Here is a 12,788-nt window from a genome sequence, read left to right as displayed (position 1 = left end):
GATGGTCACCAAGTGTCGTTGGTTACTGGACCTTGGTTTATTTCGTCCCAGTATGTGGGATGTTAATCTATCACGTGCAGACCTAAAAATTAGGTTGCACGTGAGGGGGCGTGTTGGAGAGGAGAGATCCCACATCTAAGAAGTGACAAAGAAAATAAAAGCTTATAAGTGGGTGGATAATAACCAATTGTACCGAGGCCTTTTGTGATTAAAACCCAACACATGTGAGGTGGCTACGTTGGGACAATATCAGTACAGTTGGTCCATGAGCCACACTTGTCGCTGTTTAACAATAAGAAATTTGTATCATTCTATCCATATATGATACATATACAAATTTGATGTTAGTTGTTGACAATGCTTTGTCAAAATTGATTAACATTCTTAAAATAGATTTCATGATTTGAGAAGGATTTGATTTTCATGCATACTTGTTTTCTTACACAACCCATAAGTTCGTATTCTCCTAAGTTCCATAATTCATATTTCTCTATTTTGTATCAATTTTGCCTTTTTGTGGTATATTATCATACAAGTAACTAATGTCACTATTGTGTCTGATGCTCTTAACCTTGATGGTTTAGATTTGGCTCTTTGAGGGCCTTGACTGATACACTAAAAAACAGAAACACTAGAAATGAAAGATGCTGAAAATGATATTTGGCCAATAGAGACGTACAAGGGCGGTCTCTAAACACCACTTTTTGATGGGAAGATTGATGTCAATTGTGGTGAGAGGTTTTGATGAGGATGATTGCATCAATGTGAGGTATGGCAATTGTCTCATGATCATGGAGCATCTTTATTGTTTCATTTGCCAAATTAAGGCAGAGGAAGACTATACTTTTTAGTTTTATTTATATGACAACCCTTTGATTTTTGTGGGAAGCATTACCTAGCGGCAAGATTTTCTAGGGAAGGTTGACACTTGTCGCCTGCCTCCGAAGCATTTCATTGAAAACTCTTAAATCCTAATTTGTGGAACCCATATATAAATTATTCAGTTAGATACTCTAGCTATTAAAAGAAGTACAATGGAAAATGTGTATGATATGACATGCCATTGATACTCTGGTGAAGCAATTTTTCCTTTTAAAGGAGTTTGAGTTCATAACAAGTGCAAATGGCAGAGTTGAAGTTTCAGTATGACAGGTTGTGGCTTCCTAGAGCATCATTTAATCCAGTTGTATTGTGCGCTAGTGGTGGAGATTGTTAGGGTTTATGTTTGTGGAATCAAACTTAACTCCAAAATGGGTTTGTTATAGCGCTAGCTGGTAAGGCAATAACTAGCTAGCCTAGAGTTTGGACTTTCTTCAGTATAGCCTCTCTATTAGGGAATTTGTGGTAAAGCTTGGAATTAATACAATGTCTTTGAGTGCATAATGATGATCAAGGTTGTCCTAGAAGTGGTATTGCCAAAGATTGTATCAGGACAACAGAGAGCAACTAACTTCATGACAATGATTTGATACAATAATAAAACTAAGGGAGTTGTGCAACAACTTGTGAGGGTGTAAACTTTGTTTTGAGCTGCAATTGGATATGTAGACAATGAATGGTGTGTTGTTGGTTTCTTTGAAGAAAGCGTAAGGGGAGGCCTAAAGATATTAAAAACAAGGTGAATTCTTGTTTGCCCCTAAAGAAGGTACTCAGTGTACAAGACGTGCAAGTTCAAGGCCCTATTGAAGAATGGGTGGTTGAGGGATGCAGTTGGTTGGGCTCGTTCAAAGATCATAGGTGTGGTGGTGGGCTCTAATAATGAGCTAATTTAGTCAGTATTCTTGTGAGTTCTTGTGTGTAACTACTATATACGTAGTTGAATCAGTTGAGGAAGTGCTTTGTTTCATTTAGTTCAACATGGTCATAGAAGCACCTTTTAAAATTATCTCGTTTCATCTAAATATATCTATTTGTTTTGAGATGTAACTCTGGGTTAAAAAGCTTATCCTTACTTTCACCCGTATGGTGATATAAAAGATAAGCGAACGACGTTAGAAGGTAAACTAGAGGGCAAACACTGGTCTTAACCCCCTCTGACGCTCACGTCAGGATTCAGGAATCATCGCGTAAGCTTATAGAGGGAAAAGTTGGGAAGGAGTCAGTTACATCAAGTCGGGTGATTCAAAACTCTATTTAGTTGAAGAGAATGTCTTCTAGACACTTCCATGCAATAGTTATAGATAACTGATTGACACATGTTCAGCCTATATGCGCTCGTCCACGCACACGACTAGGACAATGCTTATGCCACGATTGAGTGTACATGGTTCTTTTTTGGGTGTACGGTGCCTTTTTCAGGCACACATGCTACGTATGCTTGGAAACAACCTTAGTGTCTTCCACTATGTATCAAACACTGTTCAAAATTATGTGTTTCCATGCTAGGTTGCCTTTGCATTGTCTAATTTAAATTCAAGTCATTTACCTTAAGTTGTATTTTTCGTCCGGTGAGCTATTTCTATGCAACGTTTCCAATTTTCTAACGGAATGAACCCGCATAACAAAAGAAAAATAGGGTCTTCCGAGTCGTGGCGGGCTTGCTATTTGGGTCACATATGTAGTTTGCGTTCATATCGAAAACATAAGAGCAAAAACCCGTAGGCCCTAACCACGCGACGACGGCATCTTTTTATTTCTCAGCGCCTCCGGTGTCGTCTCCTTCACTTCTCCTTCCTCCCTGCGCCTGAATACAGCAAATTTCCGGCCATCTCCGGCACCTAAAATAATCTCAGGTAAATCCTAATTTCAACGCAATAAAAGCATCACTCTTTCGTATTCATCCTTATTAATTTCGCCTGATTCACACCCACCGCGATTGTTAATCTCTCCGAAATTCGAATATGGATTACTTCTAGCTTTTGGATCCCAAAATCGGACATTGCCAGCTAAAACTGGATACTCGTATGAATTTCTACTGCGATTCTTGAAGAGAGAATAGAGTATTCCGTGTTTATAGGATTAGGTTACTTTAATCCCCAGTATCAGTTCATCATTAGTTGATTATGTTACTCTTTAGTTGATTAGGTTCAATTTCGGCATTGCTTTTCGTGTTCAATTTAGTTCCTTGGGGTTCAATTGGCCTTGTTTGTATTGCTGTTGTGTTTGCATTGTTGCATATATGGTACCTGATATGCTTATTGTTATTATCTTTACAATCAGGTGCGAGAATCGTGGTTTTCGTTCTACTTCACGTTGTCTTGCTGGTATTTCGATGACAAAGTTGGGTCAATCGCTAAAATGGAGATGAGCTGCCAGTCAAATGGCAATTCTAGTGGTATTCAGCAGCTCTGTAACTCTGTGGGGACCTCATACCAGGGCAAGAGTTACTCGGGGTATATGCCTCCTCCTTCATTTGTGAGTGGATGGATGTATGTTAATGAACAAGGTCAAATGTGCGGTCCGTATATTCAGCAGCAGCTGTATGAAGGTTTAAATACCGGCTTTTTGCCGGACGTGCTTCCAGTATATCCTGTGGTAAATGGGGCATTAATAAACCCAGTACCGTTGAAGTATTTCAAGCACTTCCCTGATCATGTCGCCACTGGGTTTGCATATCTGAGTCTGGGCAGCGTCTCGAGCTCAAGCACGCCTACTGATTCTCTTAAATCATGCCATGGGGATTTGGCTACATCTAGTATACCTACACCGGTTCCTACTAGTTATCTGAACTCCACTGCACAGGCCAACTGCAACACTGATTTTTCTAATAAGTCGACTTTGAACACCGAAGCACCTAACCAAGTTACTTCATATCAGTCACTGGTATGCATACTTGTCTACTTGAGCTTCCTTTGGGACGTGAAAATACCCATGTGTTATGTATCATTTTAAAAATTCATGTACCTGTTGTACTAATTCTATTTTTTTCTTTTGTTTTTGTATCTGTGTATATAGTCAAGTAAAGAGTCTTGCTGGTTGTATGACGACAAGGAAGGGAAGAGAAATGGGCCATATTCTCTTTTCGAATTAACTTCTTGGCATCGATATGGATATCTTCGGGATTCACTGATGGTAAGATATAAAGATATTATGATGGTTTTTGGATGTACTTAGTTTGATTTTATTACATAAGCTATGAGAAGTTTTAGAACAATCCTCTTGGGATCTTAGTTGCTTGAAATCAAATCTACCGTGAATTGTGCACTCAAGTTTGTAACGATGCTTCTATATCACCGTGACCATAGTTACTCCCAATTATAGGCATTAATTTTGACAAGTCGACTTTATCAGGAATTAACAGCACCAAATATTGCCACCTAATAAGATAGATGGAACTATGAAATATGCGGGTTATCAGTGGACAATGTTACTAAGGCCTGGTAGATTTTGTCTTTAATGAAAAGTCACTTTGGTGCATGGGTTCGCTGCCTTTTGCATCGTCTCTTGACTGCTTTTTCTAAGATATTTTTGGGATAGATTTAGGCCCCCTTGATCCCTATGCTTTTGAAGGTTTCTTATGGAATATCTTGAAGCTTTTTGTTTTCTTCTTTTTGATAAGGGAATTTCATGAAGTTTATGTGTTACTAAAAGTATGAGGATTCTTATGGACTGGATAGATCCTCAATGTATTTTTTTATTCATGGATTTCCTGTTTTATATCGCAGTTTTCTTAGACTTTTGACCCTACTATTGATTTGATTTTGCAGATTTATCATGTCAAGAACAAGTGTGAACCCTTCACACTGTCATCTGTTGTTAGTTCATCGAAACTTGATGGACTTGAAACCATCACTACATTTGATACTGAAGGTAATCAGTCTGGCTCGTCCGTAAGCATTATATCTGAAGTTGCGGAGGGAGTTTCTTCCCAACTGCACTATGGAATTTTGAAGTCAGCACGTAGAGTGGTGTTAGATGAGATAATCAGCAATGTGATTGCTGAGTTTGTTATCACAAAGAAAGCTCAGAAACTTAACCAGAATATGAAGACGTGCTCCTTGGATGCAAAAACAGTGAGTTTTAAATCCTGTTTAGTAGTAGTTCTATAGGATGGTGGTGTTGTTTGGGTTGTTTATTTATTCTTTATTTATTTGTTTTAATTTGTCAGTAACACGTATGTGTAGTTGCCTGCAATAAATTTGATATGAAACTTTACTGCTTCTTGTAAGCTCATCACACTTCCCCTGAAAGTACTAACTACATGTTGCAAAAGCACTAATGGACTTTTTTTGGGAGTGCTTTTGTTCGTTACATTTGTATCGTTCAAAAAAGTTGATTAAAAAATGCTTTGCATAAATTATTTGGAAGCATATAACGGGTGGATCCTCCCAAACGCACTAAAGTGATTCCACAAAGTCCAAATTTACTTGTAGTTACTACTGCCAAATGCTATCAAAAGCACTACTGACTATCTGAAAGCTCTTTAGCACTTCACTCTGATATGCTTCTTTGACCCCAAATTACTTTTACTTTTTTTATTCTGTTTTTTGACAGAGTACATCTATTTTTTATTCAACCAAATACTACAATATGCTGTTATGGTTGTCAGATTTGCTCGTGATGCTAGAACAAGTACAGTGTTTTGGCTTGGTGAGATAATGTTTTTTTTTCCTTGACTAGTCTGAAATTGATGGAGAGAACCCAGCTCTTTTAAGTGAGGCTGGGACTTCTGACTGTGTTGCTGAAAGGACATGTATCAACCCAGATTCAGCAGAGCCTTCACCAAGCACTAAATCTGTTGGAAGCATTCAGAATTATCGAGATTGTTATGCAGTTGTTTGCGGAATGCTCTTCAATCATTGCATGGAAGTCATGTGGAATGCAGTCTTCTATGATTCAGTGGCAGAATATTCATCTGCTTGGAGGAGAAGGAAAGTTTGGACTGGCTCTTCGTTGTTTGGGATACCTCCTAATAGATGTGGTGAGAGGGTGGAGAAGATTCCAAACTTAAATCATGAAACTGTAAGTTATCAGCATGTTTTATTTTCTCATGGTGCTGTCAAATTTAAGAATTTTAATGTTCCATTGGATCATGCAGTTTTGCCATGATGATGATGATAATGATGATCGCCCCCCTGGTTTTGAACTGTTGGGAGCTGAGTTAGGGTGTCAACCTCAGCCGTCATTGATATCTTCATCAGTTCTAATGATGGAAAAGCCAACGATACAGATAGGTCCCTCATATGAAGACATGAAATACATTGTAAAGCACATTGAAAATGAACTCCAATTGTCTGCAAAGAGTTCCTTGTCTGAGTATGTTGGATCCTTTGTTGATGAGGAAGTGAGTAAACTGGCTAATTTGTCCACAGAAGAGAAATCGGTAAAGGTAATCCTGGGAAATTTAATTGATATCCTTCTTCTCCCTCCCAGCTCCTGTTTTACTGTAAAGTGATAGCAGACACTTGGTCGTTGTCTTAACGGAGACAAGCAATCAGTCACTTATCTGTATTTGATTGATGATCACATCTCTAACGAGTGACTTTTTTGTTTTTGCAGGACAATGTTGACTGTTCTATGAGGAGCATAGGTTCATCTGACCTGTGCAACAAATTGAGGACTTCAGATGGCACATCTGCAGATATAATTCTGTCTGATATTACTCTAACTCCACAAATGGAAAAACCTTTCCATGTTTCTCTCCCTGAGAATCATATGTCTAATTTTCTGGCAATTGCTTTTAAGGAAGTCTGTTCACATGTTGATGATTCTGATGTGGACCAAGAAGTAATTGAACCATTACCCCCTGGACTCACAGCGAATGTTAAAATATTTGGACAATCAAAACCTATTTGCAAATTTCAACCTTCAAGGTCAGAAGAATGTACTCCTAAGATTGGAGCCTATGTTGCTACAGCAATGTTGCGGAAGAAACTCCATGATGATATTAATAGAGAATTGAAATCATCATTCATTGATTTGGCTCTTAATAAGTTTCTTGGATCATGGCGAACTTCAAGGAAGAACCATGTCCGTCATAAGGTATTGTGCTCCTGTTTTCTGCACATTGCTCTCTCTGTTTAGCATTCTAAATGACATGTCGCTGCTGGTAATTTTAACTTTTATTGTTATATACTTTCTAGGATAAAGCATGCAACACAATTAATAAAGAAGAATTAAAGCATCGTCACAGTTCTCTCACTGCGGAAGTATCTCCAGTGATGGATGAATTTACATATCAGCGCAAGCGGTTGCTGCGGAAAAAGTCGAGTTCTTCTGGTCATGTAACTCTAGTTAATAATGGGTTGAAGAGTGAAACACTGGGGAAGTTAAAGAAGCTACATGTTGGTATAGATGTGCCGAAGAATGCTACTGTGATTCCTAAAAAACAAGGTCTGAGCAAATCCCAAATTGAATCATCTGTTGATGCCATATCTATAAAAGTCAATGCTAAAAGGGTTTTATCAACTGATAAGTCAGCAACTAAGAGTGCCAGTAGCCGGAAGCCATTGAAGGGTTCTCATGAACAAAGTATGCATCTTCACCAACTCTATGTTTGATGCTTTATGGTTATAATTTTCACATGAATTAACACAGTTCATTTAACTTTTGTCATTATAGCTGTGCTCAAACATTCCATTTAGATTTTTGTATTTTGCTCGAATCTTGTGTGCTTGTGCACTGGGTTCATTACTCAGTATGGAATTCATATGTTAACAGGGGTTTGGCCTGTTTGGTTCAGGTTGTGAGTCCATTGACAATGTTGTTGATGGCGTCAGCTCAATCAAGGGATATCAAACTGAATTATCTGTTGGTGCCGTTCCCTTGCAAGCCATCAATAAGAGATGTCCGTCCGCTGATACACTGGCAGCTAATAATGCTAGTAGTCGAAAACGATTGAAGGTTTCTCAGGCAGTTAAAGGTAGTCCATTTTTCAACATTTAATTTGGTTATGCTCAACATTTTTCACCATTTTTTTTTATCATTGTTTTACATGGTAATGGACTTTAGTGAGTTAGGTATGGTTTCTTATGGTTTTATCTTTTATGTTATGTTCTGGTCTATGTCAACTTCTTTGCCCTACCTGTGCAATGGGTTTATCACTTAAATAGAAATCATTTTTATTAGAATTGTTGACTTTTCCATCCAGGTGTTGAACCCATGGATAAACCTAGTAAAAGGATGGTCTTAGCTCATGTTCGGGATCACAATGATATTGAGAAAGTTCTTAATAGCCATGGCCGTGATGGTCAGCTTAAAGAAGATCCTTGTATGTTCCTGTTCTCAAATTTTCAAGTTTTTTTTTTTGTAAATCTTTCTTCTATTGATGGTGATTATGTAATTTAACATTTAATGTCTGTTCTGTCTTTTTCTGGATTCATGCTTCTGTCTACAGTATCTAAGGTGCCGAAGCTGAAAAGAGAGCGTCCAGTTGGCGGCTCACAATTGCCACATCCCAAAAGGGTCTTGAAAGTAGCCAATGATGTTCTCAAGCAAGCAGCAAACATCCCAGTGGCAGTAAGAAAGGCCCGGTCCAGTAAGTCAAAGACATCAAATCCTTGCCCTAAATCTGATGGATGTGCCCGTGCTTCGATTAATGGCTGGGAATGGCATCGATGGTCACTAAACGCAAGTCCTGTTGAAAGAGCTCGTGTTAGGGGAATCAAATATGTTAATGCCCAGCATACAACTTCTGAAACTAATACATCACAGTTGTCAAATGGCAAGGGTCTTTCTGCAAGAACAAATAGGGTGAAAATGCGCAGTCTTCTTGCTGCTGCGGACGGTGCTGACCTTTTGAAAACCACTCAATTAAAGGTAAATACAATCTCAATTAAGATCAAGTTTAGTGGCCCCTTAGACAGTATTTTGACTTGATGTTCCGCGCTAGGCAAGGAAAAAGCTTCTACGTTTTCAGCGGAGCAAGATACATGATTGGGGTCTTATTGCCTTGGAGCCAATCGAGGCAGAAGATTTTGTTATTGAATATGTTGGAGAATTGATACGTCCCCAGGTATAGCTTTCTTCGCTGTATTTGCTGCATGACTTTTATATATATGCGTGCGTGCGTCTTTTTATTTTATTTTTTTCTTATGTTTTGCTTTTCTCTTGCTGGCATCCTCAATCTTGCTTTCTGAATCTGTAGATATCTGATATACGCGAGCGTCACTATGAGAAGATGGGAATTGGCAGTAGCTATTTGTTTAGAATTGATGATGGTTATGTGGTGAGTGATTAAACACTGATGGCTACTTTAGTTTAATAGTTTTAAGTTCTCTTTTTCAGTTTTGGCTTTTGGTCCCTCTGAGTTAATTAATTTTTCTGACCTTAATGTATAAATTCTTTCTTATACGACATATCAGTATGATTATGTTGTACCTCATGACTGATTAATCATTGTGAAAATTTGCCACTGACCCTAAATTAATTAAAAGTTAAAATAGTACCTCTGTTTTGCATGAATGTGATTCTAAAGCAGCATATACACACTAGTATTATTAAGTGAAGAAATGTGGAAATTTGCACTCTGACCTTAAACAAGTCAAAAGTTAAAACAAGATTTGTGTTCACTTGTTTATAATAATTGTAAAGCAGCATATGCTGTTTAGTACTTCTCTTCTTTACTACTTTGTATGTGAGGTGCAGTGAGGAAGCAATTTTCGACCTTCCATTCTCAAAGGTAGTTGTGCACAATTGTGCCGTGCAGGCAATTGCCTATTGATAAGTGTTTGCTTCTGAAACTTGCAGGTCGATGCTACAAAACGTGGAGGAATTGCTAGATTTATAAACCATTCTTGTGAGGTAACTATTTTATTTATTAATTTACAGTTTAGTGAATCAAATTTAGTTGTAGGTATCTGGAGTTCATAATATGTATCAATTGTTTTGCAGCCTAACTGTTACACCAAGGTCATAAGTGTTGAGGGTGAGAAAAAGATTTTCATTTATGCAAAAAGACATATAGCTGCTGGTGAAGAAATAACGTACAATTATAAGTTTCCATTGGAGGATAAAAAGATTCCATGCAATTGTGGTTCAAAAAGGTAACTGCTTGTTTTTGTGGTATCTTTTTCATGTTGTACTGTTTCTGACTAAGTTTTGTTATAAAAAATAGGATACCTATCTTCAATTTACTAATAATGTTGCCTTTTTGTCAGGTGCCGCGGATCATTAAATTAGGAATTTGAGTCCTCTACACGAGTAATGTACATAATTCTTCCTCAAATGAAGGTTTTTGGCTGGATTGCTTATGCCCTTATTGTTCAAAGTTTTGGCAGGCCATTTTGAAGTTGCATATTGCTGTTGGGGCGGCAGTATATTTGGAGAGGTCTGGTTCTATGCTTCCTAACAATTAAATTCCTTATAGTTCATTGCATCTTTTGGCATCCATGCATTAGATTTTAGTTTTCAGGAACCTAACCTCTAAATGAAATTACTATTTAAGGTCAGACTGCACCTGCAGTTCTATATCCAATGAAACTATCAACCCAAAGTCCTGGATAGTAGGCACCTCCCTTTGAAAGTTCATCCTGTTGGCAGCCTGCATTCCATGCAATATATGTTTGTTTAATTCTTTTGGCCTAAAAGATGATGTTGTCTGAAATTGTAGATGTGTTTTCTAAAAGTGATGTAATCTTGTCAATGCAACAGCTACTTTGAATTGCTTGGAGGAGCTGGAGTTCTGTTCTTTCAAGACAGAGAGCAGCCTGCCCTTCACATGCTGTTTGAATATTTTGGACTCTGTAAATAACAATGGATGAGTCACCTCAGAGTGCTTCAGTTGCATTCAGTATCAATTGTACGTTTTCTAAATCACAAATCTTTTCAAATTAAAGCTGAGCGGTTTATGTTGTCAATTATTGTACTCTTCTGTATATAACCTTAGCTCTTAATTTGTAACTTGTGTTTATGTGTTGTTTGGATGGGAGTTTTTCCTTTATGCATGCTTTTTGATGGGGGAATTTATGAGATATCCTTTATGCATACATTTCGATGGGGGATTTGAGCAGCCATGCATTTTGTTACTTCAAATAACTGCTTTTCAGTAAGAATTTCTTTGTGTTATAGTGATTTTTTTGTTTTTTTTTTGTTTTTGAGAATAATTGTGTTAAAGTGACTTAATTAAAAGAATTTTACTATTTTCCTGTCATGTACAAATCAACGTTGTGAGAATTGATACAAGTTTGATTTTCTTTCAGGTTACAAATCAGTGTTGACATAAAAGACTGGATAATGTGGCCACCGAGACTCTATGACACAGAATTTTGCCTAATTTTCAAAGATATAGCGACTGACCCATGACCCATGTGCATTCTTGTAGAATTTCTCTGTTGCAGATGAGTTTCTCCTCTTTAGAAACTGTAAATCAATTGATTTCCTGCACATAACAAATTTTGGAATCTCAAATTCTTGTATAAACATGCACTACTTTTTTTTTTTTTTCAATTATAAGAAATTAAATTTAACACCCTTTGGAATGCTTTTCTGTTAGTTTAGTCAATGGTAATATACATCCTACCTTTGCATTCAGAGGAATGCATTTGCCCCAAGTCTATGTATGTGGTCTGCGGTTCAAGATGATATGATTAATGTTGCCCTAATGTTTGATGTCATTTAAAAAGGACTAGGGCAACAATCCAGCGTTTGATGCGTCAGAATCCTACTTCTCCAGTCTCCCCGTAGTTGGACTATCACCACCTTTTGTGCATGGACCTGAACTTATTGACAAGTTTGTTAAACATGCATATTTTGCAGTCTATATAATCTTGGTATATTTTGGATTTATCACGAGCATGTGAGAGAGGAACTCCCAGTAGTGAACTTGGAATGGAAAATGGAAAGCCTTGGCATGTAAAAAGCTCTTAGAGTAACAACAGGTGCAACAATTTATATTAGATGGATGAGAAAATTGATCTAGCCATTTGGTGTAATATGATTTTACCCAGTAATTAGTTGTCAAATGGTTGTTGCCGTATGGTGGATACATACATATTTGCACATATGTTGTGTTGATTATTTTTCTTTCAATACTACGTGTGTACAAATTATGTGTACGTACCCTTGATTCCCATGTTTTTGCTTTCATTTTTTTCATTTCTCATTGTTGCAGGAGTAGATGAATTAGGATAATCAATCACCACTTTAGCTGCTTTGGGCGGAAGGCTTTTTGTGCCCGCTGGTATGTATCTCCCTTTCATCTCTTTAGCATCACTTCCGTTGTATTCTTTGCTTCCAAAAAAAAAAAGGCTTTCCTTATGATTTAGAGCCCTTTCTAAGAAACCAAAGGTACAGCTTGGTGGTCAATGTGTGGTCCAATGATCCCAGCCATCTCTTAACAAGCAAATTTCCAGTGAAAACAGTCATGTCTATTTCGATCACAATGGAGTGACCGGGTGTTCCATAATCCTTTTGAACCTAATGAATAACTAGTTGGGATTATTGGATCCTATTGTACCATGGTGGGATGTCTCCACCCTCCATCATTTTGTTTTGAAAGAGAGGGCTCCTATGGGAGCTCTTTTTATATGATAAAATGAAAAGTTCAGATGCAACGGATCATCGAAATTGAACCAAATTAGTCCGTTGGCCGAGATGTCCTATTCAACTAAATGCATAAACACTGACTTCCGCCCAAAGAATGGTTGCAGCATTCTATGGTTATAATTCAACCACCTCATCTACTTAAATTAGCTTAAAGTTCATGTTCCCAGAGCCAAAAGAAAGAGTTCAAGTAGTAGTTCAGCCCGGGGAAACTTGGCGACTATTGAATGGCTTTAAAATCTTAGTTCTCTGGCACCTTGTTGACTACTCTGAAGTCTGAACATATGTGGAACTAGCATTTCCGTGATTTTGATTTAATTGTGGCTGTTGTGCTCGATTTCGCTTCTCAAGAATGAAAGGGCAGCCAG

General features: G+C 37.7%; 1 protein-coding gene across 3 annotated transcripts; it reads left to right on the top strand.

The window, feature by feature from the left end:
• Positions 1-2,594: 2,594 nt before the first annotated feature.
• LOC126796297 (histone-lysine N-methyltransferase ATXR7) lies at positions 2,595-11,321 on the top strand. 3 transcript variants are annotated; one of them, XR_007672336.1, is made up of 19 exons: positions 2,595-2,732; positions 3,160-3,762; positions 3,895-4,011; positions 4,647-4,952; positions 5,560-5,901; positions 5,978-6,268; positions 6,439-6,921; positions 7,023-7,410; positions 7,622-7,801; positions 8,030-8,149; positions 8,276-8,697; positions 8,771-8,893; positions 9,026-9,106; positions 9,628-9,681; positions 9,772-9,923; positions 10,038-10,080; positions 10,158-10,207; positions 10,531-10,678; positions 11,079-11,321. XR_007672336.1 is itself a non-coding variant. In XM_050523091.1 (16 exons), the coding sequence occupies exons 2-16, from the start codon at positions 3,238-3,240 to the stop codon at positions 10,057-10,059; spliced, it is 3,606 nt and encodes a 1,201-aa protein (XP_050379048.1). In that variant the 5' UTR covers positions 2,595-2,732; positions 3,160-3,237; the 3' UTR covers positions 10,060-10,171. The 3 variants fall into 3 exon arrangements, 1 of the variants encoding a protein (XP_050379048.1); XR_007672335.1 differs by having other exon boundaries at positions 10,038-10,085; XM_050523091.1 differs by lacking the exons at positions 10,531-10,678; positions 11,079-11,321 and having other exon boundaries at positions 10,038-10,171.
• Positions 11,322-12,788: the final 1,467 nt, after the last annotated feature.

Source organism: Argentina anserina, chromosome 5 (genome assembly GCF_933775445.1).
Source record: "Argentina anserina chromosome 5, drPotAnse1.1, whole genome shotgun sequence".
Lineage (NCBI taxonomy): Eukaryota > Viridiplantae > Streptophyta > Magnoliopsida > Rosales > Rosaceae > Argentina > Argentina anserina.
This window is presented reverse-complemented; position numbering and strand designations above follow the sequence as displayed.